This window comes from Anser cygnoides, chromosome 5 (assembly GCF_040182565.1).
Source record: "Anser cygnoides isolate HZ-2024a breed goose chromosome 5, Taihu_goose_T2T_genome, whole genome shotgun sequence".
In the NCBI taxonomy this organism is placed as follows: domain Eukaryota; kingdom Metazoa; phylum Chordata; class Aves; order Anseriformes; family Anatidae; genus Anser; species Anser cygnoides.
This window is the reverse complement of record NC_089877.1, coordinates 50,080,356-50,107,194: the sequence shown is the minus strand read 5'-3', so window position 1 is coordinate 50,107,194 and position 26,839 is coordinate 50,080,356. Positions and strand designations below refer to the sequence as shown.

Here is a 26,839-nt window from a genome sequence, read left to right as displayed (position 1 = left end):
TGAACTTCACGTTCTTTCTGGTAAGCATGAGAAACAACTGCAGATAGATGCCATCTAATGCTGAAGACACTGTAACACCCAGATGTGAGAGCAGCAAGAAGAGCTCTGTCTCTCAGCTTTACTTCTTTGGTTGACTTTGGTATGTTGGATGCTGATGAAAGTTTGCCGTGAAAACATGTAGAATATTTAGAAAACCCTGCTTAGATGGAGAAATCCTTGACTACTGCAACAGAAGAGCCAACGCTACATGTAATCTGGTCAATAAAAGTGGTCCTCGGATATAGAATTGCGATTATAATATTTTCCAGAAGACTCTCTGAAACACATTTTCTTTCCCAATCTAAAGCAAAATGAAGAGTTGCATGTGACTTACTTTGTTCCAACCTATAGAGCATGTTGAGCTGAATCAACAGAAGGAAACTAACTGAAATAACATCTATAAGCTTTTTTGAATTAGGCCCTAAGGCAGTTTTGACGAGCAGAGAAGGCCAGTACCAAGAATCAAAAGACAATTTCCTAGTAGACAACTCCCAGACCAACATCATTCCTGAACTCATTTTTAAAATAGCAACAATGACCTCAAGCAAATCATCCTCTTGCCTCTTACATATCTACAAATTTTTTGTTGTTTAATATTTGGTGCTTCATCATGTCGTTATAGAGAATAATTTTCCTCCTTCTTTTTTCCTTTCATAAACAAAATACCCCCTTATTCTGCTTGCAGCTGAAAATTATTATGTTGGGAACAAAATTTCAGCTAGATGCTTTAACACTGTAAGAGAGCACATCTAGTAATCTCTAGTAGCAACAAACAGCAGGTATTATCTTGCTTAGTTCACAACTAAGTACAGTAGGTATGCTGTTTCAAGAGACATTTGGGAAAGCTTCTGATGGTTCACAATTACAATGCTTTTTAGATCAAAATGTACTTTGCAATTTCTTCTCTTTTAGCATGTGTTCACAGATGACTCAGTTTTCTGACAAATACTTATTTAGTACTTTTGCTTAATAGAAAAATCAATGAGAAAAACAGAAAAAATACCAGTGGTAGTTCCATAATAAGAATAGGGTGTGTGCTCTTTCAACTGTTTTCTTTACTTTTTACTAGCTCCAAATGTGTTTGTTTGTTTGTTTGCTCATTTTGTATCACATATGCTTTGGGTAGGTGTAATTCTTTTTATTGTTAATATAGTAGGAATTTAAGAGATGTGTTAAAAAGTTATACACCTACAAAAATAATGTCTTAGCAAAAAAAAAAAATGCTTCTGGTTTTGCCCAGAGGAATGTTTTGAAGACACTTTAAAAAAATAAAAGTTGAGGGAAAAAGTTAGTGATTCCTCATTCTGTATTCAAACCACCCATGAAGAACTAGGAATTCTTTCTGGATTGCTTAAAACGTAGAAAACATAGATGGTAAACTTTAATTTCAGCCAGAAAAACAGATCTAGATTAAGAGCTTCTGATCTAGAAGAAGATTCAGTTACTTAAAGCCACAGCTGAGAAGATGCTTAGGTTGTATAACACCAGCCATCACCATACCGATGTATCAAGTACCAGCCCTAGAAGCAGGAATAGTGATGTCACATGTGGACTAGTGAAGTAAGCACCCTCTTTCCCGAGTTCTGTAGTCTGTCTCTGTTCTGGACACAGATGTTGAAGAGGAGGTGGCAGTGACAGTACCTAGGGTAAGTAAAACTAATTCACTTCCTACCTTCCCCATCACAACTTGCTGGTTGAATCAAAGAGTCTACAGAGTAAGGTGCCCTGCTTGCTTGCTGTCTTTCTTTATCAGAGATTAATCCATCCTGTTCCAGGAAATAGAAGCAGTAGTGAAGTCTACATTGTGCTAAGTAGAAATTAATCTTTTACCCACATTTACCCTTAGGCACACCGGCACTTCTTTCCTGACTGCAGTCATAAAATTTCAGCCAGAAGGGTGGACTGCACTCCCGAACAGACTACTTACAATCACAGAATTGCCTAGGTTGGAAAAGACCTTTGAGATCAAGTCCAACCATCAACCTGACTTACAGAGCCCCATCACTAACCCACATCCCTCTTGTCATTAGGGCATTATTCTAGGTCCTGAGAAAGGTTGCTGTGAATCCACCAGAGCTGTGATGGAAACAAGGATTGTTTCACAATGTTCACAATGCATTCCCCAAGCAAGCCTCTCACTCCTGCATTGCTACACAGAATACAAGGACTGCTATCTCCCTTAGCCATCGTTTTGAGAGAAAATGGCCATGTGTTCCCTGTTTTGGGCTAACCTCAGTGGAATGATATGCTCCATAACACTCCTGCAGGGAAACCTCAGATTTGCAAATAACGTGGATACTGAACTTAACACAGGCAATACTCATTACTTGTTCATGCCAGAACTCTGATATACATTTTGGCATTTTTCCCTCTTACTGGGCTTTGTGGATTACGTGATCATGGGAAAATTCAGGCTGGAAGGGACCTTATGCAGTCTTCAGTCTAACCTCCTGCTCAAAGCAGGGTAAGTTCTGAAATCAACCAGACTGCTCAGCGCTCATGCATTTACATCTTGAGACATCTCCAAGGGTGGAAGCTGCACAACCTCTCTGGTCAACTTGGTTCAATGCCTGGCTTTCCTCCTGGCAAAAATCCTTTGCCTTATATCCCACTTGAACCTTTCTTGTTTCAACTTATCCATGGCCTCAGTCCTTTACGTACCTAAGTTTGCTCCTGCGCGCTCTGGATGTCAGGTCTCTATTTGCAAAACACATCCAATAATAGCTCTCTGCCTCTGGGGAGAGGAGAGGTGTTGTAAGAACAAATTACTTAATATTACTCATTTTATTAGATCTCATAAATGAAGTGCTCACACATGAGAATAGAACATTGCAGGCCACCTACGTGGAAATGGTACTTTAACGCAACGTAACACACTGAGCTTTCAGGCTGGAGCAATGCCTGCCAACCAGTTCTGCAGATGCTACCTCATTTGTGGAGCGACCAGGTGAGGAGAAAGCAGTTGGGATGAGATCAGTGGTTCATGCAGGTAACACCTCTGGCTTTGGTTGTAAATTTAGAACAAAAGAAATGAAGCAGTGACATGCTGTTCACTCCTTAAGGTTCAAAGCACTGCTCTCTGTCAACATTGAGTGTAATCCAAAGCACGCATGGAACAGGTAATAATTAAAAGGTAAAAATTATTCCTGTTTATAAAAGCAATCTTTCTTTTCAACAGCATTGTTTTACAGTTGGTGAAAGGGTATCCCTCCTTCACAATAACACCAGTTCAAAATCAGAAGTTAATTTTTTTTTGTTTGAGTTGAAGAACACTTAAAACTTCTGACTTCAGCAGAGCCCATTAGCAATGCAATTAAATGCTCTCCTGAATTAGGACCATAATTTGATTATGTATTGCATGGGATCAGGCTGGCAGATAAATTTAAAATATTTCCTTAAAAACATCCACAGATGTAGAATTACATAATTAAGCTATTTTAGATCATTTAATGAGGTTGCAAAAACATACTAATAGTAATTTGTCACTTGGAAGCTTGTGCTGTTGGACTTATAGTTACTGAAGCAGCCTGCCTTAATAGAGCAGAGGGACAGGGGGAAAAAAAATTGTGAAAAAAATACAACCTTCTAAACATTTAATAGCAATTTTGCTTGAATATGTAGAGCAAACAAAAACACAGATGGATGCAGTATATTATACAGTAACTACACAGGTTCTGTTAGCATTCAGTTGAGATAACCTCTATTGCTCCTCCATACTCAAACATTGGAAGCACTACACAGTGTTCACATTACACAAAACACAACCGTGTGTTCTGCTCCTGCTTCAGTCACTCACCACACATTTGTGCATCAAAGACAGTAGGCACATGACAAACACCATACATCTCTCAGTAGGGCATCTCAGCCCTAGGGTTACTTTTGTTGTTTGGGGTTTTGTTTGTTTGGTTTTGATACTTATGCCACAGTAACACGACTTGTTCTTGCAGGCCTGTCGCTTAAGATTCAAAATTCATATTTCCTTTCTTTCTTTTTTTTTTTTTTTGAGCGTCTCTACTCACATGCTGCATGTTTTCATTTATTTTTATCAGTTTGGATGGTCAGCCAGATTTCTATTTGCTGTGTTACACTGCACCCATGTGACTGATGTGAGGTGGACTTGCTGCTTTTCACAAAGAGGAGAGAACACACAATATGGTAGGACTAGAGAAAACAAAATGAACAAAATATTTCTCCTTCATTTTTCATCAAACATGCATACTTACAGGAAAGGTGTAATTTTTGTTTTCTGGTCAAATACACTGAATCACAACATACAAATTCAGTAATATTATTATACTACTGGGAGAACAGAACCACAGAACCAGGTCGGTGTTCATAGATAGGACTGGAAGGTTACAGACATTCCCCAGAAGAGGGACAAGATGTAAGTGAACACTAGGGGGAGCTGGAAGTGCAGAGGGAGAGATGCCCAAACGGTGTCCCATCAATCTCTCACCGTGGTACAATTTCCTCACGACTACCTTGAAAAATACTCTCACTACAAGTTCTCTAGTTAAAAAGTGGTACATGCTACAAAAAGAGCCTTGAGTTTATCACAGTTTATGTTCTCTGGATAGAAAAAGCACTGTTACGCGTGCCCCAAAATTATGCAGTCTAATTGCTACGTCTGTTACTCAGCTGTTACAGACCGCATGTGAGACCAGTAAGCAGTGCGACATGCAGAAAGCCTGCAGTCCAGCCACTTTTTAAGTGACGTTCCACACAGCAACTAGTGATAATGTGCAGTGAGGATATAAAAACTGGAAAGTATCCAAACCCAGGATTTAAAAACATGTATGAACAAAATATACATTGCTGCTACTGATGGATCTTGTGTGCACGCTCAGTAGGTGAACGAGGAAATCACTAAAATGTGCCCAAGGGGTACGCAGTGGAAGGTAACCAGTAAGATGATGTGGGATATAGTGTCTAAGGATGAATCCTGGGCTCTGTAGACTTGGACTCCTGAAGAACCGAATCCTCCAGTGCAGGTTTCGGTCACAAGCAGAGCACTGAGCTGCTGCCCGGGGCACTGAGCGACACGCAGCGCAGCACGGCGGCTGGGCCGCCTGACTGAGGGAACTGCCTGACAAGTTTGGCCACCAACAGCACTCAGTGAGAGTCAGCAATGCCTGCTTGGTAGGACCCGGAGATTTGGAGCACTCCATAGCAGCACGTAGTGAGTAAACTGCAAGTCCTGGAAGAGCAAGATGAGGGCAAAAGTCCCAAAATACTCAGTGTGTCCAGTATCAGAGCCAGACCCCAGGAGAAAGAATCAGCCGGCATTTTGTAACCACATTCCCCACACACCAATGGTAACAGCAAACTCAGTATCCTAATTTTGACTTTCTAAATTTCTTTGCTACATGTAATCAACAAGAAATGAATAATGGAAAGGTCCAGTTACACCAAACATCCTGTTGTCACTTGTTTCATGAGACAGATGTATGTCTGCAGCAACACAAATGAGACAACTAGATGTCCTTCAAAGTCACACATACGCAACTTCTTCCAACATCACATTGGTAGTAGGAAGGTCTCTTAACAAAAGCAATTCACAAAATCTTAAGACAAAGCAAAATTAAAAGTCATGGGCAAAATTTAAAGAAATACAATGCAACAATTTAAGAAAGAAGTTGGTGGCCATCTTTCTACCATGTTAGCTGGGCCTTTACCAAGATGTACTTAGAATTGTCTCTGGGGACAGAATTTCTCTCCTGTAACACCGACTATGAAGGAAGCTTGTCTTAGAAAGGTGAGATACGCCAGATTCACCCAACCATCAGTGCTCAAGGAATGCCTGTCTCCACCGAGAATAAACATAGCCTGCATGGCTCAGTCTGAACTTTAAGTGGTTAATGTTACATGGACGTTACTCACATCATAAACAACCAACATGATCTATATTATAGGGAGCTAAACTTTAAATGCTGAGTGCTCGGTACTGTTGGAAAAGCCAAATTTTTGACAATTAAAAGAATCAGTTATCACTGTTTTTGAATGAGTGAATATTACATTAAATTTACAGACACAATAGCTATAGCATAATATTTGGTATATCATTTGAAGGGTATGTAATTTTATCCTTAAATATTTTCAAGGAGGAGTTATTTCAAATGCATTGTTCAATTTGAGAAACAATTTAAAGTGTATTTCAGGTAAATAAAATTGCCTAGTGTCTTGTATTTTGTCATTACGGCTGTCTTTCTGATGGCATTCTGTAGCTTCCATTACCTTAGCACAGCATTTCAGTCTAACGCATGCAACTTCATTACATTTTTCTGAGACCAAAGAGTATTTTTAGTCCAACTCCATGAATGAGGCCTGTGACACTGAGTTAGATCAGAACCACCAAGTTTAGGGTTAAATCTGGACTAATACAGAATTTGAGCAAATAAGTCTAAAGAAAGGATCCAGCGAGTCTCCACCAGTAGTTACCCATCCCTGGAGACAGCAGGAATTCAGCACCTCCCTGTTTACCTTGCAGGTTCCCCGGGCAATTTCACCTGGGGGAAAGCAGCAGCTAGCTTCTACCTGAGCATTGCCGCTTTCCAGTAGCAGGGCGAAACAGTATTAAAATCTGCCAAAGGCCCTAGAGAGGCTAGATCCATTAGGTATGCTCAAAGTACTCCTTACACATCTCAGTAAGGCTGAGTTCAGCATAAGCCATAGTTGCTGTGGCCATTTTAATTAAAAAAGCTAAACTTAGATCCTTCAATTCCCAGAATATTGCTCTCATTTCACCGGATGCTAGTTCAAGACAGTACCACCTCTCCCTGCAGCAAAGGGTACGGACCGTAACTATCCCAACTACAGACCCAAAGTTGATTCATGCAACAGAACAGTTTTGCATCTTTGCACATTTACTAGTAAGCCAGTCCAAACGGAGGGAAAAAGTACTGCAAGCAAGACAAAACAGCTCTACAGTTACCAACCTGCTCCACCAGAACTGCTAATTTTTAAACACGTTTTCTCTTACAGTCAGAGACTTTTGCTCTTTCTCTCTCCCCCTCCTCAGTATCTCCTTGTGTTTAGCATGAGAGACTCTGTGGCAAGGGCAACTCACCCTGACCTACCTGAGGTAGGCGTCAAAACAACAAACCTTTTGTGTTCAGGAGCCCTCACCAGCTTCTCAGGGAGTGCTGCAAGCATGATTTGGGTTTAAAGGCCTACAGCATTCCAGAAAGAAGATACAGTTTTTCAAAAAACATGGCAGAAAGTTTTCTGTAACTTCTCTCCTAAGTGTCAAGATGTCCAGGTACCTAAGGATCCACTTAATGAGACTGCCAGTCATCTAACTCCACCTGAGGTCCAGAGAACCAAGAACCTTTACTTCAAGGATTTCACTGAGAATCTGTCTATATTTTTAAGTATTAAGGTCCTTAAAATCCCCTTACCATCCCATTTTCCCTCTTCTGTTCAAACGAATTTTCCTTATCGATTTTAATGAGAATGGAATAAAGTTATTTTTTAATAATACATCTAGTTACTTCACTAACAGAGAAACAATTTCTATCATTAGGGTTATAAACCACACTACGATAGTATTTTGCTTTATTAAGATGCCGATGTCAGTTCCATAACTTTGGAGGTACAGAAATAGGTTAACAATTTTGTGTGTGGCAGACACACAGTGCTTTTGGACCACATGCAACACTTGCTACCATTTTCTGGCACTTTTCCACAGGCTAAGGAGAGCAAAGAACCTCAAGCACAGAGATTTACAGTTTCTGTTTTACCACCCAAAGTCATCTACCATGATTCAAGGTACTTCTATGCAAAAGGTAGCACAAGAAGATTGCCTGGAAGTAATTCATTTTCATAATCTCCCTCTCTGAGAGGGAAACAAATCAAGCCATGGCTACTTTGCTTTCCACTGGCCAAATTAGTTTCACTGTGATGTTTCTGAGAAGTACAACACATGAATTTTAAACCGGTTGTAAAAGTCCACAGAAACACAGTTTAGCATCTTCTGTCTGTACTGATTTAAGCACTCTTCTCAAACAGCAGCAAAAATAGTTTTGAGATGTCCTTTCCCTTCGCTCCCCTCCTTCCTCCCACTTATCTAGCCCCTCTCTAAGCATTTTGATGACACAGGCATATTTCAGTACTTATCTGTAAAACCGAGCATGTCCATGTGTTTGCTATGTAATTAGTAGGGGAAATGACACCTGGCTGCAAACTGGGATTTTTTATTATTATTATTTAATGTCAGAACAGAGATTCACTATTTATAGTGATGAATAAGCTTTGCAGGCTACTATGCAGTCCTGCTGTGAAAGAAAAACGGTTACACAACAAATTATTCCAAAATTAAGAGGAAACTTTTTTTCCCCTCTCTCATTTGTAAGTTGCATTGCTAACATGAATTAAGAATTATGTCCCTGAGAATGCCAAAAAAAGGGTATTTCTCTCACTGGAATTAAGATTTTAATGCTTTGCTTTTGATCTGAATTACACAGTATTCTTTAAATCCAAGAGCACAAAATTCCAGACTTCCGTAAATAACCTGGGGCTTGCTAGCACAAATCTGTCAACTAACAAATCCCTCTTCATCTCTCCAAAGGCTGCATTTCTAAAGGTCATTAGATGGTCAGCTCACACACTAGCTATGCAGATCATGTAAATATAGGAGACAGACAAACATAAAAACTCTCCCCCCCATTTTAGGTAACAATTCTTAAGAATGTCAGGACAAAAAAAACGCAGCTGAGGGCAACTAATGTACACTACTGATAAAACACTGATACACATGGTAAATACACACATTTCCTCTCAAACTTCTAGATATTACTAGCGTTAGTCACACTGGTTTCAAGCTATTGGTAACTTGAGTCACCACTTACTTTCACTCAGGGCTGTCTTGTGACTGTATTTTCAGCTTCACTGTGAGGAGTTAGATGGATATTGACTCCTTTGACTCAGTCAAGGCAGTTCTTGCCATTTTTACCATGCTCTTACTGCCACTAGCCTGACTTGTGTCTGTACAAAGCGAAACTCAAATGGCACCATGCTCCATCACATTGGGCTAGAGCGAGGAGTTAATGAGGATCACTAAAAACCCGTTCAATGCACTTACTTGTATTCTGATGCACGTTTCTTTCATGGGTCTGTCCTTAAACACCAGCAGAGAAACCCTAGCTCCTGCTAGATGAAGCAGGCCAATGCTGCATTTGCTATGTGGCTTAGTGGCTTAGAAAGAGCCAGTAGGGTCACACCACTGAATTATTTTGAAAGAAAACAAACGACAACAACAACAAAACTCAAACCCCTTGATTCCTGCATAATTTTTTGATTCCCTGTTTTGCCTGAACACAGGCTGAAACGTGAATGATTTTTACCAATCAATACTCAAGGCAGTGGAAATGTCCCAGTCCAAGAAAGGACCAACAACTTTGATTTCAGTGTAATTACATTTAATTTTTAGACTCTTGTATAAATGTGGTACTGAATCAAAATGCTTGCTCAAGTCAACCAAGTGAAATCATGAATCTACTACAAGTATACTTTAAAATCTGCCTTTCAGACTAAAGTGAACTCACTTCAGTCTTGGATAGCCTAACAAACTTCCAGTTCTTGACAACTTCATCCTGGGACAAAAACGGATCCTCAGGGACTGCTGTCTGCCTGTGTCCTGTTACTGCCACTGCACAAGTCCACCCCATAGTCTCACTTTCCAAAATGTGGACAAAAAAAAAAGATGCCAATCAATCAAGTGAAAAATTAATCCAAACACCGAAAGTAAATAAATATAAATCTCTAAATCCAGACATACATTTAGAAGATTAACTTTGAGAGATAGGACTATTTCTGTAATACTGAAGTGCAATCATGTATGTGAGGGTCATTTCACTTTAGCAGAGATGTCACTCCAGCCTGTCCTCAACACTACGTGGGAGGTTTACACTAATCAGCTTTTTCTGAAGTGTAAATTCTAGTGCCACATCAATAGCTGTTACACAACAGCAAGAAATACTAGCTGTGCTGATTTTACAAAAGCCAGCCTGTCCCTGTTTTCAAGCATTGGAATCAACAGATATTTCCCCATAAAAAATAATTTTAGATCATAAAGTTCAGTGATTTAGAGAAGAACAAATAAATAAAATGATGCATTATGATTTACAAAGCCAGAGCTATTTTACAGTTAGCGTTAACTTTTGGCAGGCCTAGAAAAAAAAAAAAAAGGAAGAAGAAAAAAGGGGGGCAGAAATTTTAAAGATTTTTATCTCCACTATATACCTCACACAACAGTATGATTGTTCTCATAGTTTTATTTCTGTGTTTCATTCTTTATGTATTGGTGAGTCAACTTTTTCCCAGAAGAGAGAGGGAGCACACTCCTTTCCCAAGTTTGTTTCAAAGAGAATCAAACAATCTGAAGCATTTTCTCATAAAACATAGACCACGCAGCTCACCAGCCAGCAAAGCCAAATTCCTGTTCTTGGCTTCTGTTACTTTGCAGTGGTAAAGCTGCCTGGCACTCACAGCAGCCTCTGAAGGAGCACACGTGGAATTTAAGCCTTTTAAATTCTAAGAAAGTCTTTCAGCTAACAGAGTCCTTTTCTAAATCAAACAGGAGAAAAAAAAAGAGGGGGGGAGTCAGACACGTCTCATCAAAACACACACGTATTCACACGCTGGACTTCAGGGGGAATCAAAACATAGTGTAACTCCGGTTAATCTCATAATTGCAAGAGGCTTTTATCCATGGCTGTTAAATAACACGATCCAAGTTGCCTCTCCAAGATTAAGTGCATAAAGTCACTCTGCAACTAAAATAGCAAGTCACGGAAGGGTTTGCTATGCCGTTTACATTAAGAAGAGAAAGACCGTTTTTTAGTAATTACCCTTATAAAAGAATGACTACTGTGTCTTTAACACACAAAGGTATTACTACCAGATATAAATGCACTCATTGTAAACATAATGACTGTAAAACTTTGAATTTTTTACTCCTGTAAATACCTAATTTGATGCACTATTCTAGAACATGCAATCCATTTGTTTTTCCCCATATTAAAGATACCTTTCCTCCTTTTTCTGCCTGTAAAATTACATATTTAGGATAAAAAAATACATATCAGAGCAATGAACTGAATAATTTGAGGGTAAGAGACAAATGCTTCCCTGACAAGCTACACCATGTTTACATTCACTCTAGATCAGACACTACAACGTGGCACCTAAGTAGGTGTCAGTCTGCCATTAAGGAATCCAGGATCATCTTCATTCTCTCCGAAGAGAAAGGCTTAGTATTATAAAGATGCTTTTCATGGTCAGAGCCCAAGCTAACTGGATAATATTTGTAAAAGGGATAAAGGGATCTAGGTTCCCAACTGGAATTCAATTAATTTTTTTGCTCCCTGGGAAAGAAAAAAAAAATTTGCTTTGTGGAGTGAAGGAATATAGGCAGAGTCACAGAGAGCAGTCACTGCTGCAGCCACAGCTGGAACTGAGGATTTCCTGGTCCCCATGCCATGCTGAAGCACTGGATCTGGTCTTCTGCAGTAAATAAGACAAATAAGCAGAAAACCATCTTCATTTACTACAGGGATGGAAGCTAGTTTTCTATTAATATATATATATATATATATATATATATACACAAGAATCTACTTGTTATAACAATGAGCAAGACTCTGGTTTGGGGTCAGGTCTGTAGACCCTCCAGAATCACAGGATATCATCCCCTACCACAGCCTGAGCAAAGTGAGATGCCACAAGGCTAAGCTCTGTAGCTCTGACAGGCACAGAGCCAAGGCTGTCAAACAGCCATTTTCCACCCTGTGCTTTGGATGCAGGAGGTCCTCACCTCTTCCACAAGCCTTCAGATGTGCTTAGTCAGTCTCCATAGCTGAAAACCCTTTGAAGAAGGGTAGATTTGACCCACAGATCCCAGCTGGGTCCCTGTCAAGGAGAATCTGGCAGAGGCGGTGCAATGTCTCCCCCTCAGAGCTGCTCAGCAGTGCTCAGCTCTCGTAGTCTGATCCGGAGTCAGCAACGTGGTAGGACCAGAGCACTTGGAAGCAGTTACTGGATGGAAGGGCAGGATTCTAGTTGTGAAGAGGCTCATTTTTTCCTTAAGAAGCACATAACACATGCATCACTACTCCCATCCCATCTGCAGTCTCATCCCAGAAGACCAGTGCTGCCAGTGGTATTTACATAGCATTCAGCCCTGCAGGGGCAGGAATGGACGACAAAACATTGAATTTTGAAATTGTTCAACAAAACCAAAAGATTCTACAAATAATTTAATGCTGTCCGCAAAATATGAACACTTTCAAAGCCACTGAGCTTGTAGAAACAGCACTTTTTAAGACCCAGAAGAGTTTCTATGAACACAGCAACTGTTGTTTTTTCAATTTAACTTCTCTTCTGCATGTACAAATCGGTCTTCTGCAGTCATCTGTAGGTACCAGCTAGTGAAGCAGGTACTAAGTAAAGAGAGAATTTCACAAGTAGACGTTTAGCAGAGACCTAATTATTCTTTAGCCAGTCTGCAATTTTTAAAAGCAAACTTTTTAAAGTCAAGATTGCATTGTTTCAAAAGCAGTTATAAATACATCTTTCAACATCAGCAAACTGTGCTCGCTGTGCAACCTCCAAGACTACATGAAGAACAACAGTATTTTTACCATCAGCCCCCCTTAGCTCATTAGAAAGGCAAACTTTGAGTCGGGTGGGAACAGACTGTGCCACACGCAGCAGGTGAATCAAGTTGACTTCCCTTTACCAGTCTGTTGTCTTGCAGAGAAAGCAACCCAGCTCCAACCTTTAATTACCTAAGCAGTCCTTACTAAACTTAGTTGCCCTGAATATCCACAGATTAAAGCAGTTCTGGAGATGATCCCAGATAGTCGTTCCAAGTAAGAACTCTCCTATCAGGTGCTGTCACACTAATCAACCCTGGTAGACCAAATAACCACAGTAAACACATACAGAATTTAAAGAAAACATAACTCACTTCAAATCTGAATTACTTTTACTTGTTCTCGTTCCACACTCAGCTACAGACAATACAATTGATACAGTTGATATTTAATGCAGTCTCTCTCTCAAAGTGTTACCAACCTGTTTTCCCTCTTCCACAAAATATCGCCCAGTGGTACAACCATAAATACAAGCAGCTTCCCTTGTCACTATTTTCTTTCTCTGTCTCCTTCTCAGGATCCAGGTTGATCCTTTCAGCTTGAAAACCACTTGCAGGCATCTCCGTGGACAGCAGCTGTAGTCCTTCTCACTCCCATGTCAGAACAACTGAAAAGATCTACATGTTCCAAGGATCATCTGTTGCTCCTTCTCCCTTTAATGGGAGGAGAAGGGGAAACAGCTGAATGCTGCCTTACACAGCAATTACCAACTGGTGGGACTGGCTGGGCAATGCTAAAACTTCACTTCCCTGAGGCAAGCTGGATACTTCACTTGACAACCTTTGGGTATCACCATAAACCAAAACCATTCAGTGTACCAAGGCTGGTCGAGGCACATCCTTGCCCCATTGATACCAGTACTGGTATGGTGTAGCTGGTAACGGTGCCCCTTCTTTTTGACTTTGTAAAAACATACAAGGCGGGGGGATCTCTGTTCTGAAAAGTTTTGTTTCTCGTGAAAAAAAATGTACAATAGAGGAGTCAAATGACGATGAGCTGATCAGGAAGGATGGCAGAGAGATGATGGTGGTAACAACAAAAGTTCCCTGCTCAATTAATTTAGTATGGCTGCAATTTAAGGGTAAAAAAAAAAAAATGCAGCTTAGCTACTGACCCTCTCTGCAGACTTTGGGTGACTCACTTTGCCTTTTTCCTTCTTTTTCCTGTTCCTCGTCCATTTCCTTGTGTGCTCTTTGGGACCACCACTGCATCTCAACAAGGACAGGCAACACTACAGCTCTAGAGGGACCCTCCTCTTCTTTCTCCACCCTAAACTGGCAGATCCTCTGCTCCTGACTAAAATAGGACTAATGACTATGCCAGCTCTGACTTGTTCCCAGTGTAGCCAAACCTGGCGGGCTGATCTCCTGAGAGCACTATGGTACTCACGGCTCATGAGCAGAGATTCAAAAAAGGAAAGAATTACAGCCTTCCAGATAGTTTCTTTCACATACTGATCTGTGAGGGGCAGCACAGAGACAGTAAGAAAAGGCAAATGGACACTGGGAATTCATCTCAGTGTTTGAGTGCAGGTAAAGGAAGCAGAGAAAGGCTAGCAGTGACAGGGAAGGGGAAGCCCTGTGAAAAGCCTAAGGTGAGAAAAAGCCTTACAATTTTAGGCTACAGCAGAAGCCAAAGATTCTGACAAAAGATTTAAAGAAATGCAACACAAGCAGGCTAGGAATACAACCCTTATGAAGGCATGGAAAGTGCTTGAACAGAAATGGTTCTCACCAAAGAATAATTATGTTCAGAGAATTAATCCAGAAACAGCATCTCACCGTCCAGCAACAAATCTGCAGGGCAGAACCTCTTCTGCTGTAGCTGCCGTGGCTGCAATGACACTGTGGAGTTAAGGCAGTGTACAGCAGCACAGATATGCTCCCAGATGCCTTAATGAACAATGCCTCCCTCTCTTTGGGAGTCTGTATTTTGGGCTAGGAACTCAAAATTCAAAGCACATGCTGATTCACAACAAATGAAAAAAAAAATAAATCTATTTTTTCCCATTTCAGCCTCTCTGAGCTTCTAAACACAGTTTCATTCATTTTAACTTCAGCATTCCCAAAGCTGAGAAATTTCCCACCATCTGTGAATCCTTACATCTCGCTGTTCAAAGGTTGAAATCCCTCCACACAATAGATCCAGTCACGTTACCCTCAACCCACTGAACAAGTGACTGCATCATATCCAAGAAAAATAAAAAGTCATCAGGTGTCAGCAATCTCTGAGAATAGCCCAAAAAGCAAGCATGGGTGGAAACTGAACAGGCAAAGTCTAAATCTTTTGTGTTGGCAGGAAGGATGGAGGCACATTGGCCACCGTTCCCCTGCACGGGTAGAGAATGTCACTCTTAAAATCATTAATCCAGCACCTGTCATTAACACGAAACCATTAACTTAATGTTGTAAAAAAGGCAACAATTGAGCAAGCAGATAGACACAGCCTGCATCCTACCTGAAGTGTCTGCTCTGCTGTACTTCACCTTATCAGCAGAGTCCCAGCAGGAATGAATTTGACTCACACTTTCTAAGGCTAATATGTTTTCTACTATAACGTCTTCAATGTCTGTCAACTTTAAAGAATAAAGGAAACCATCACTCTTTATTGCCTGAGGGGTTTGCCTTGCTACAGAACAGGAGTGATGCCAGTTTAATTGTCAGCAGGTTCATGGAATATTTTCAGCCTGCTAAGGTGGATAACCACGTCTAGTAATGGATACGGTGACAGAAATGTAGACAAAAATTATGTAACTTCTGATAAAATAATTCAATTAATGAGGGTTCTTGTCAAAAATATTAGCAGAACAAAGTTTAAAAATTACTGTAATGAAATTGCACACCATGCCTAAGTATATTTTTAAATCAGTCATTTTGGCCCTTGAAACAAACGCTGAGGTTCAGAGACAGAACTGAGGCTCAGGAAGGTCTGGTTTGGGTGGAGCTTTCTACATCACTTCGTACCTAGGTGCTCCCACTAGTACAGGCTCTGAAAATGCATGCCCAACCCATGGAAAAAAAAAAAAAAAAAAAGAATATAAACTGTGAATGTTTCCAGTTTTATGTACCAAACACAAGGCTGAAGTGTAGCCCTTCTGTAACTCAAGCTCTTTTTAGAGCCTCCTGTTGCTTTTCATTCTGGACTCCTTGCCCAGCCCAAACCAAACTTCTCACTGCACTTTCACTTCTCTTACCCCTTTTATCACTTTCTCTACTTACTGGTTCCCAGGGCCAGCCTCCTTGCCCTGCTATTGCCAGGATTCTCCCATGGTTCATTATCCAAATTCAGCCTCCTTCCACTCTTGATTTTGCATCCCTTTCACCTATTCTCCAACTCCAGTCCCCAGCTCTGGATAACCTTAATTTTCCTACCACTCAACTCTAAATCCCAAGTTTCTCTATCCCTCTTGAAACTTCTGGTGACTATTTTCTACCTGCAGCTCCTTTCCACAATTCACTTCCCTGCAGCCCAGTTCTGTTCTTGTCCAGTTTCACCTGAATGCTCCACGTTGTGTGGTCCAAGCTACGGACCATGAGACGCTGAAAGCACAGACCGCATCTTTGCTCTCCGCGGTGTTCTACAACTCACGGGACTAAAAGCAAACTCACCAAAGGTAGATGCTTCAGAAACTTCAGGTAGCCTCAAAAGTGACTCAGAAGAACTTCAAAGCTGGTAATTTTGAGTTTTAGTCTACAATTATGTATGCATCAGTGACATAACAAGTGGCTCTTTGAGGGGAAGAAAATGGGGTTGCTTGTTTGGTTGCTTTTTATACAGCTCAAAGGCTGTTTAAAATTTATCAAGCTGGCCACACAAAAGCACTCACACTTCTCTTTTACATTTCCTATTAAACTAGCAATCCGTGTGAAGCAAACACTCACCATAACAGCTTCAAATGCTTTAAGTCTGCCAAAACTACAAGCAATTCAAGCAAGTTCTTGCAATGGGACATGTCAGCTTGCCTAAAATTGGCTACAAACCACTGCCATCTAAGCATGGCTGGTGCCCACTTACAACTTCTAACGAAAAACATTCTCTTTTCTTTCTTTACAGTCAATTAAATTACGCTAGCAAGTAATAAAGCCAGTGTTTTAACATCAAACAATGCAGTGTCTCGTAAAGGCCAACCCCCAGGGTATGGATTAATGCTCACACAGACTGATTTGCAATGCCTTTCCAACCCATCTCCTCCAAGACTCGAGCACGGTGTGGTGATAACTGTGCATGACACGAAGTAAGAGAGCAGCTTTTTCTGTCTCAGCTGCAGTACATGGCAAGACATCACAGACAGTAAAGTGAAAAGTAAGCAGTGAAAAGGAAACTGCCGTAGATGAGGATGGGTAAATTTAAACATGCCTTTTACACCAACAGCAAGATTTTCTGTGGGTGGAAAACAGAGCAGATTCCCACATAGAAAGGTCTGTCTGCATGGTCATACAAGTGAGAAACAGATCCAAATACACATGCATAGTCCCACATTAAGGGTGAGATATTCAGCGACACCACGGAGACCTGGCTGTACCAGTCTTGTTAACTTCGACTTTGAAATCTCCAAGTCAGGATTTCAAATATGTTCCAAGTGAAATGTAACTCCTTGTATTCTTTGTATGGTCTGTACCAGATCATAGGAAAACAGAGGTCAGATTAATCCAACCTTCTGCTCAAACATCATCTTCACTTCAAGCCTACTTCTTTGTTTCAGAGAAAAAACACACCTTGTAAAAATTATAATCCAAAGTCTGCTTTAACTGGAGCAAAACCAACTGTAAATAAAAATGAATGACGTGAAATAAAGATTATAGCAGGTAACATCTTAATTAGGTTTAAGAATATACAGTAATAAATTAATTTGCATTTCATTTTGCTTCATTTGCTCTTGTTTACTACATCTCTAACTGGCATTTTAGTCAGACACTTATTTGCTGTGTGGTAAACTACTTCCTGCAAATTTGGCGCCTAGACCTGGGGAAATGGATAAATTACCCTGGAGTTCGTTTTCTGTTCTCAGCTCTCCAGGGGATGCCGCTGGCAGGTTAAGCCAAGCACAGAGAGATGTTTGTCTCATTTCTTTCAACCAGTTTGGATGTCAGTATTAATACACTGCTATAAAATGAACAGCTCAGAGAGAAGGTTGGTTATTTTTGAAATTTCAGCTTCAAACAAAGCATATTTCCTAACCTGGTTCACAAAAAAAAAATTAAAATCCTAATTAACTCCAATGACATCCACCTGCCAAGCCCTTCAAATACTCACATCGATAAGCCGGGCAAAGAGTGTGAGAAGTTCAACCTAAATGTAGGTGTGAATTCTGAACAGGAGACCCTGGGAGCCACACATGGAAAACTTGCCATTACACGTTTGTCATTTGCCCTCAACTCGTCCACTTAAAGTGGTTTCAAATCATCACACATCTATCTCCCCCTGCAAACAGAAACCATCCAAATGAGATCACAATCAATAAAGTTTACTTCTCAGCATCTACAGGGACAAGAGTGAGTCTAGCAACTTCTTTTTTAATCAAAACAAAAACAAAGCAAAGAAACCTTACAAGCATATGACAATTGGCTACAGAAATAAGTGATATGCCAGCTGGTTAGTAAGTCTTCCACTACATAAATACATGCATCTGTGCACGTGTACGTACACATTTGCTGGACATTGCACCTATATATCTGAATACCATATTCATATGAGCAAATAAGATTTTTTTTTAAAACTTTCATCATTTTCATTTTCTCTTAGACCAACACAAGACTAGAATATTTAAGGCTGATAAATTTCCTGTTCTTTCTTTATTCACATAAAACATGTGAATAAAGAAATATTTTAAGTCAAAATGTATACACTATCAGTGAATCTATCACACCACAACAGCTGCATATTTTCTATGCATCAGGGCAGAGAAAAAGTCTGACTAACTATGAAAGGCTGGGGAGGAATATTTGCAAATAACACTGTTATTGTCTGTATTACCTCAGTCAGATGTAGTCTTGCTGTGCTAGGCACTGTGTGAATGCACAGTGAAAGAACCTTCAGGTCATGCTGAGCTTACCAATTTGTACTGCTCATGAAACAAGGGGTTACAGTGAAATTATTAGAAATACCACCTTAAAAATGAGGGTCTAAGACACCTATCCCTGTTACACAATGGAATTTTGATCTAGTGAAGATCGTGAGCAAATTGGTTAAAAGAAATATATATTATCACATTGTTTAAAAAAATACTTAGCACAGAATGACATATTCTACCAGCAATGAAAGTATGTTTAGAACAGCATTTAATACACAGAGTTTATGATCTTACACGCTAAGGAGTCTATAAGGATTAAGAAAAAAATGACAAATCCCACATATTGAGAATGATGCATCTAACTAAGCACTACTTTTTATTAAAAAAAATTGAGGGAAAACAATGCTTCCTATAGTGTCTTGACTATGACTGTACACGAAGTAGCTTTTTTCTGTCATTTTGGAAAATTACTTGGAAGAGTCAGTCTTGTCTCCTCTAGTCAGTGAGAACACCATCATTGATTTTTGCAGAAAAAGTAACAGGCTCTTGTATTCTCTACGGTACGTAGAGACTTCTGGAGTTTCTCTACAATGCATCACATTCTACATGAGTCCCTGAGGTTTGAGTAACTAGCAGTGTAAAATATACACAGACTTAATGACTTTTGATCCCGACTCTGAACTCAAGTTACACACATGCTGCTGGGAAACACACTTCATTTCGCTGTAGAGGACTGATTCTTTTTCTCTCACTGCAGGAACAGAAAGCATTGCTACAATGTGCCTTTTAATTCTAAAGTAAAAAGGCAGCATGACTCAGAAAGAAATGCTAACCTCTGCCTTTCCCCCAACCCACAATTCATCATTACCCACCGATAACAATAGGAGGAGCACACTGGAACCAAATCCCCAGTTGCTTAAAATCAATGCCGCTCCTGAACTGTCCGTGGCTGACAAACCCCTGGACAGGAAAGCCCACAGACTCTTCCAGTTTCAAGGCAGCCCACTGACTAGTGTCGGAAGACTGCAACAGAAATTTCTAATTCACAGCAAGTCATTAAAGCATTCTCTGTGATGTATACAGAGATGACCTGAGAACATTCACAATGGAAAGGAGCCCAGGCGAGTTGTTACTAGCCTAGCATGATCCAGCACAGCCACGAGGCTACAAACACCGCAGCACCCGGTCACCCCTGCTCACGGCCGCTCTCGAAGCGTTACTCAGAGTTCTGGAAGACACGGAGATCGTGGGAACATCTTGAAACAAGAGGCGAGCCACAGGAGCAGGGGAGCTATAAATCTGACTTGCTGGGCAGATGGCACCGCAAGCTAGTGAGCTGATGGCAGATGGAACCGGGAGTTTGGGTAAGGCAAAAAAATTGGTTGCAAGCTAATGAGATCTGTGAAGACACTAACGAGGACGACTCTCCCTTTCTGATCACTTTGCTTTAAGTCAGGGTCAGCTGAAGGGTCAGGGTCAGAGCCTTTTGCCTTACAGTTCATGCCCGCTGTCATGGCAGTGGCCACCACCAGCTGTACCTTTTCACAGCAGAGGAGCTTCCAACAGGGAGTTTCAAGCCAGAATCTTTAATGGCAAATTGCTATACAGCACACTAACTTCGCTCTTAGTCCAGATGAGAACTGGGGTTGGCTTGGTGCTCACGAGTGCTCCATCTCCTTCCTGCAGCTGACCTACAGTTCTGTCGTTGCCCTTATGGGATCAGTAGGACCTATAGCTGCCTAGGACTGCAGAACAGTTACCATCTGAAAAAGCATGTAGCATCCTTTAAGATATTCATGAATATCAGTCCCTCTAGCCTCCAAATGTCAGACAAACCTTTCCCCTCTAGTTCTATATTACTAACAAATAAATTGCTACCTTCTCCCCGTCCTCCTTCCTTCTTTACATACAAACACACACAAACACATCCACACGTATATTTTTTCCCTTTCCTTCATCAGAGCATTGGGGTTCTTATTTAGAGCAACATTGCAAAGACTTCAAAGGTTTTTTTTTATTCTGATACAATAGCCTCAGAAGTATTAATAACGTTTCCAGAAGAACACGATACAAAATCATCTACTCCTGTAAATGAGACAATCTCATACAGCGTAGGCCATCTGAGCTTCTAGCAGACAGCAGTTTCCAAAGGCTTCTAACATTACTACCAGAGGCTTATGGAGTTTTTTTCCCCCAAGATGTATTCAACCAAGGATGAGCATTTCTTACCACTGTCATGAACTGCAAGGCTTTCATGGTCTTATAAACTTATATAGCTGCAACTTCTGACAACTGGGGATTTTTTTTATTTGCATGTAAGCAAGAAAAGGGGATGAAGTGGTAAATAAATTAACTTTGTTGAAAGCCTTTGGGAAAAGAGAAGTAAAGCTGCAGACTTGTGTGGGAAGCTAATAAAAAGGGAGCACAGCAACAGCACTGCAATGACACAAAGGATTAACAGGCTCTCAGCAAGAACTTGCATTCCCCAAGGTATGAAGTTCTTGTATCCTAAACACATATAGAGAAACATCCACCTAACACAAGGAAACTGCTATATACCACACACACACCCGTGCATCTGTAGAGCCCCTAGTGCTTAAAGCAGGTACAAAAATGGCATAGGTAAGAATAAGTACTTCCTATAAGGGAGCCCATACAGAGCACCATATTCATACAACATATATATGCCTAATAACTGTCTGTTCTTAAGATGAAAAATAAAATCAACAACCAGACTTTTAAAATGTTTGACAACACATTCCTGAGATTTTCATTAAATTTAGAAGGGTGGTTTTCTGGGATGAGTGAAAGTTTGCTTGTTCCAACTGAAAACCCACATTTTCCCACCAATTTTCCACGTGATCTCAATCAAGTCTCTTAGCCTGTCACTTCACTTGGTCTCTTAGCCAAGTCACTTAGCCTGTGACTACTTTCCCCAGATGTAGTCACAGGGTTACGCAAGCCGCTTTATCACGGAGATGAGCTATTCTACTTGTTCCTTTTTGATAGGTTTTAGGTCACTGTACCTTCTTCTCATCACACTGCAAATCTCTATCTCCAGCTACCAGACAGGAACCAAAAAGAAAAAAAAAATCTGCAGAAGTTACTACTGAGCAATAACAATCGTGGGTTCTTACAAACCCATTCTTGTCCAACAAGCATCAGTTTCATTAGTTTTCAGATGTTCCCCTTATTTGTAGCTATCTTACATCTCGGCACTCTCGCAGCATCTAAATCCCCCTTCAGCTGCAGAAGATCCAAAGAGATAAGCTGTACATAGCTACAGAATAACAGGAAGTGACTAAAAATGCCACAATTGCAATCCTGTGACACGTCTGATCTGTAAATCTGTGTTCTAACTGAAGAAACACCTATTAAAAAGAAAGACTTATTCCAACACTGTGAATAGAAACCATAAATTTAACACAAGTCTCATGATAGTTTTCTAAAAACCTCAGAAGTCTGATGCATGTTTGGGACTCCCAGCTTCCATGTGTCCAGCTCTTGTGGTTGAAGAGAAAAGTGCACCTCAACTACCTGAATTTCGTAAAGCAAGTCAAATGATCCAGCTGTATTTATTTAATCCAGTTATTCTTAAACTGACCTTAGAGTTTTTAATGGAGGGAGCTGAACCATAGGATGGGGCATGCCCACAGCATTGGGGATGGAACTAGATGATCTTTAAGGTTCCTTCAACTCAAGCCATTCTATGATCCTATGATTTGTTCCTAACATCTGGAGAAGTCAGCGCTGCTCACAGCATTGCAATTTATGCAATAAACACATTTTCCCTTAGCAGTTTCATCATGTCATTGTAAATAAGTTCTCATTTATCTTCAGTGGAAATCCCCATCAAAAACTTTGAGGGGCATCTCTCTGATCCAGCTTCGACAATTTTGTGGTCTTTGTTGGCTTGGCTTTGAGTGTGCAGCCAAGTATGTGTCCATGCATGATCACATTGATACACCCATATATGTAGAGGAAAATGTAATAGGAATGGGAAAGAATAGCATTCTTTGGCTATTCATCAATAGCAGAGAACAAATGAATATTCAAGAATAATTGCATCTTTCCAAAGTGTCTCATATTTCTTCTTTCTCATCTGTGAACAACTTTGACAGATAAACCAACAGTATCATAAGGTTACAGATGCAAACATCAGTAAACTAACTCACCAAATTCTTAACAGAAGTACAGAGAAGCCCTTGGACATCAAGACAATAGAGCTAAAGCTTTTGGATGTGCATACTTTCATCAATGTTCTTCCATTCCTCTCAGAAAATGCATAAGCACAGCAGTAACTCTGACTCTGTACGATAGCTGCCTCAGTATTATAACAAACATGTAACTGAGAGAAGGGAATGCTGCTCCAAACTTCTGAATGCCTGGGACTGACAGGATCCCAGAACTCATGCTGTCACTATTTGCAAGAAGGTACAGACTCTGCTGTCATCCCATAGTTGATCAAAGAGTCATATTGCAAAAGAAAAAAAAATCTGAACTTTAAATTAATTTGGCTAGTGCCATTGGCAAAATGTCTCATCTCCCACACACCGTAAACCAAAGAGAAGCAAGGAGAGAGAGAGAAAGGAAATATACACTGGAAAGACAGATGGGAAGATGAAAGTGTTGTGGACTAACATTGATATTAAAATGCGTCATCTATCCCCGCTCTCAATCAATTATTATCCCCTGGCCAGGACAGATAACTTGAACTAAAATGGGTTTCGGGGTTTCCATATTACTTACCTCATACCCCTCCACAAAATATGAACTCCTACTCTGAATACAGAGTTTATCACTAGACTAGCAAAACCTGATTAAATTCACAGCAGTAATGAGTACAAATTACTGTGCTCAGGTGGTATCTCAAACACTGTATGTTTAACTACCTATAGTTTCAAGAAGAGTGCTTCTCTCATTACCAGTGCAATATGCACAGCATTAGCTCGATAGGAATAATAACCAAAAGAAACAAAACTTCAGAAATCAAATTGTCAACACAAGTCTCAGAACAACCCCAAAACATACATACATCTGAATATTGACTTTTACCTTTGATAGATAAAGTCATCGCATTATATTTCACAAAAAAAAATCTCTCTGCATAGAATAGTTATGCTTTTATTATTTTTTTTAAAGTTTACCACTTTTATGTTTACTGCAGCTTCATCATGACCGCCTTGCACAATACATCTCAAGAGCTTACAAGACATCATAGTTTTCCCATCTTACCTGGCTCTGTACAGTTCTTTCCTTCATGTGTCCCATTAGGTGATGCCATCAATCTTCTATTCCTCCATGTCTCTGACAATACATGTCTGTCTGCAACAGTTGAGTCTTGGCCTATATTAAATAGAAAGAGGTTATGTCTGCTGTCACCAGTTCTTTCCTTTATCAGCTTAACCGGACTGTATGCCCCCACTAGCCAGGACCATGGACAGACCATCAGAAGGTAAACGTGGCAAAATGAAGGTGCCACCGTGGCACATGCCAACATACGTATGCCAGGTGCTCCTAGCTACAGAGGGTAAAAGGACCTGTGAAGGTGCGGTATCAGAGCCATCAGCACGTTCTGGCTATCAGAGTACCTGGCTATGACCCACAACCCAAAAATCATTCTGCAGCAAGCAAATGCTGAAACCTGTACCCTTGAAACTCAGCGTTTACAGATCCTACAGATGAAACCAGACCAGCTATGCTGACATGAGCAATAATCTTAGTCATCTGCACTTGCATATATTACATCACTGATTTCTAAAATATAAAAATGCATATTCACAAGTTGCAGTTGTATTTTGGCTTTATCTGAATTAATGGGCCGGTCTTTTCAGCGTTGGGTGTACATGATAACATCAATCCCTGCATAATTTGTTGAGGAAAAAGAAAAATAACAACATTGTGAAGCCTCACAGGTCTTAAGAAAGAGAAGCATCTTCAGAAGTCAGGGGAGCTTTTGCCTAAACTCATATTCCAGAAGCAGACTCGATAGAACTGAATATAGTGCATGAGGGGCACTTGTGATAATGCAGGGCATACAATTATAATAATCATAGGAAGAACCAATTTCTTTAATTAAATCACTTCCATTTCAACCTGAGCTATTGCAAATGAACATATTCTAATAACAAAAAATCTTCCATGCCCGATCTTACAACTTATGCTCAGTCAGCATGGAATGCTTGTGGTTTGCTACAGTGACTGTTACAAAAAAATCTAGCTTGGAAAAGTTAGTTTGGCTAGAGTATTTGCTAAAATAGGCTGCTGCCACAGTTATAAGGAACACGAAGAACAGATGGTCAGTGTTTATGGATACAATATACTGTAAATTAGCCGGCTGAAAAGAAAAAAGCCTACCTGATGCAGCATACCATCAAAAATTAGGTTATCAGGGATTTAGCTGATAACCACAGAGATTAAAAACTTTCATTAGTCATGACATTTTTCACACAAGCCCAAAAGATGTCTGGAAAACCTTTATCTGGAACAAAAACCTCGAACCATCTAAACATAACCATACCCCAACTCGCTGCCTTCACAAACCAGTACATTTACAAAAATATATCGCTACTGCAAGGAAAAAAAAAATCATAGGCATGACAAACAGTTCTAAATAAAGCAAAAGTATATTCTGAAACCACAATTAAAAAATGCTGAAAGTTTTAAGATAAGCTATATGCTAATATAGTGTAAGGCATTAAATTCTTGTGTGGATGGCTCGTTGCCATCCCAGATACATCTCAAACATCACAGGCAATAATTTAAGGACGAGAGCATTACAAAATATGAAAAGTTCCACTGGATTTTTTTTCCTAAAGCTCACAATTTACCTTCAACTGTAATTTAAGCAGATGGCCCATCCTAATTGTTACAAGAAACACAGAGATGGGCTCTTGGCTTAGTTTGATTTTGTCCTTAAACCCTCACAGAAGGTTGGCAGCCCTACCTAGGGGCCCAAGAGGTGTCCCAGTAACCTCAGGCTTCACAGTTGGGGGATGCAAAGCAAGCTGCAGGAAATGGGCCCAAAGTCGCACGTTTACAGCCCAAACTGTGCCAGCAGGTGGAAAAACAAAAACAAGAGCCCACGAGCGGGAGCGATGCAGATGACGAACGCATCACTTCCCCGACATGGCACTCGCACAGCGGGTGCAACAGACTCTAAGACACGAGGTCGGCACCGCTCCTTGCCCAAAACACCGAATTTCCTGACAAACCCACGCTGTAATTTGGGGCAGGCTGGAGAGAGGCGATGGAGCGGCGGCAGCCGCGGCTGCTGGAGGCTCGGGGCCACGGGTCAGCGGGGCGAGGTGGCCGCGGCTGACGGGACCAGAAGCGACCGGGGAGGACCGGGCTCCGTGCAGAGCCTCCAGCCGCCCCAAGACTCCCGTGTCAGCCCCGGGCTCCCTCCTGAGGCAGCCGGGGCAACCCCAGCCACCAACTCCCGACCCCGCCGCCCCCTGCCCTGCCCGGAGCCTCCGGTCCCCGCTGCCGGGCCACTCACCCAGCCTGGAGAGCAGGCTGGACATGCACCAGGCGAAGAAGAGGATGGCGCAGATGAAGCCCAGCTGCTGCAGCAGCATCTCCCGCCTCCTGCGAACTTTCCTCAGCACGGGCAGCGCCGTCTTCGGCGGGGCGAGCGGCGGCTCCATGCGGGCGAGGGGCGGGCGGCGCGGGGCCGGCGGGCAGAGCGGGGCTCAGGGCTGCCGGCTGCCCGCGGGCGGCTCCATGGCGGGCGGCGGCGCGGGGAGAAGCCGCTGCCCGGCGCCTCGGCGAGGCAGGGAGCGGCAGGTGGCGAAGGGCGGGCGGCGGCGGCTGAGGCGGGAGGCGGCGGCGAGGCGGCGCCCTCAGGGGCCGGGCCGAGCCCCGCGCCCCGCACGCCCCGCGGCCGCCGGGGGAGGAGGGAGCGGAGCGGCGGCCGCCCCGCTGCCTGCGCCGGGGGGAGGCGGCATCCAGGCGGCCCCTGCCCGCCCGGACGGCTCGGAAGTTTCTCCCCTCCTGCCCTCGGCGGCTGAGTGTAGCGGAGCGGGCAGCGAGCCCCGGCGGGCACCCGGCCCCTCAGCTCCCGCCCGCCCCTCTCCTCCCCGCCTCTCCCCGGCAACTTTCCGGGTGCTGCCCGGGAGCCCACGGCAACGCGCGT

At 41.7% G+C, this 26,839-nt stretch overlaps 1 protein-coding gene and 1 long non-coding RNA gene across 7 annotated transcripts in view; one reads left to right on the top strand and one right to left on the bottom strand.

Annotated features, from left to right (window-relative positions):
• SLC24A4 (solute carrier family 24 member 4) overlaps positions 1–26,839 on the bottom strand; it is a 107,144-nt gene that overhangs the window by 69,946 nt on the left and 10,359 nt on the right. For 2 of the 6 annotated variants that reach the window (XR_010831974.1, XM_066998272.1), the window contains exons 1-2: positions 26,204–26,773; positions 23,938–24,048 (exon numbers count right to left, since the gene is read on the bottom strand). Coding sequence is in view for 5 of the 6 variants with exons in the window: in XM_066998272.1 (XP_066854373.1) it covers positions 23,938–24,048; positions 26,204–26,351 (259 nt within the window). In the remaining variant the exon portion in view is untranslated. Of the gene's footprint in view, positions 1–23,937; positions 24,049–26,203; positions 26,776–26,839 lie in introns of those variants that run through there. The other 4 variants (XM_066998275.1, XM_066998276.1, XM_066998274.1 and 1 more) reach the window with 3 other exon arrangements.
• LOC106036516 (uncharacterized) lies at positions 1,620–5,393 on the top strand. Its single transcript, XR_001207367.3, has 3 exons — positions 1,620–1,685; positions 4,089–4,194; positions 4,678–5,393. It is a non-coding gene; the product is annotated as an uncharacterized lncRNA (long non-coding RNA).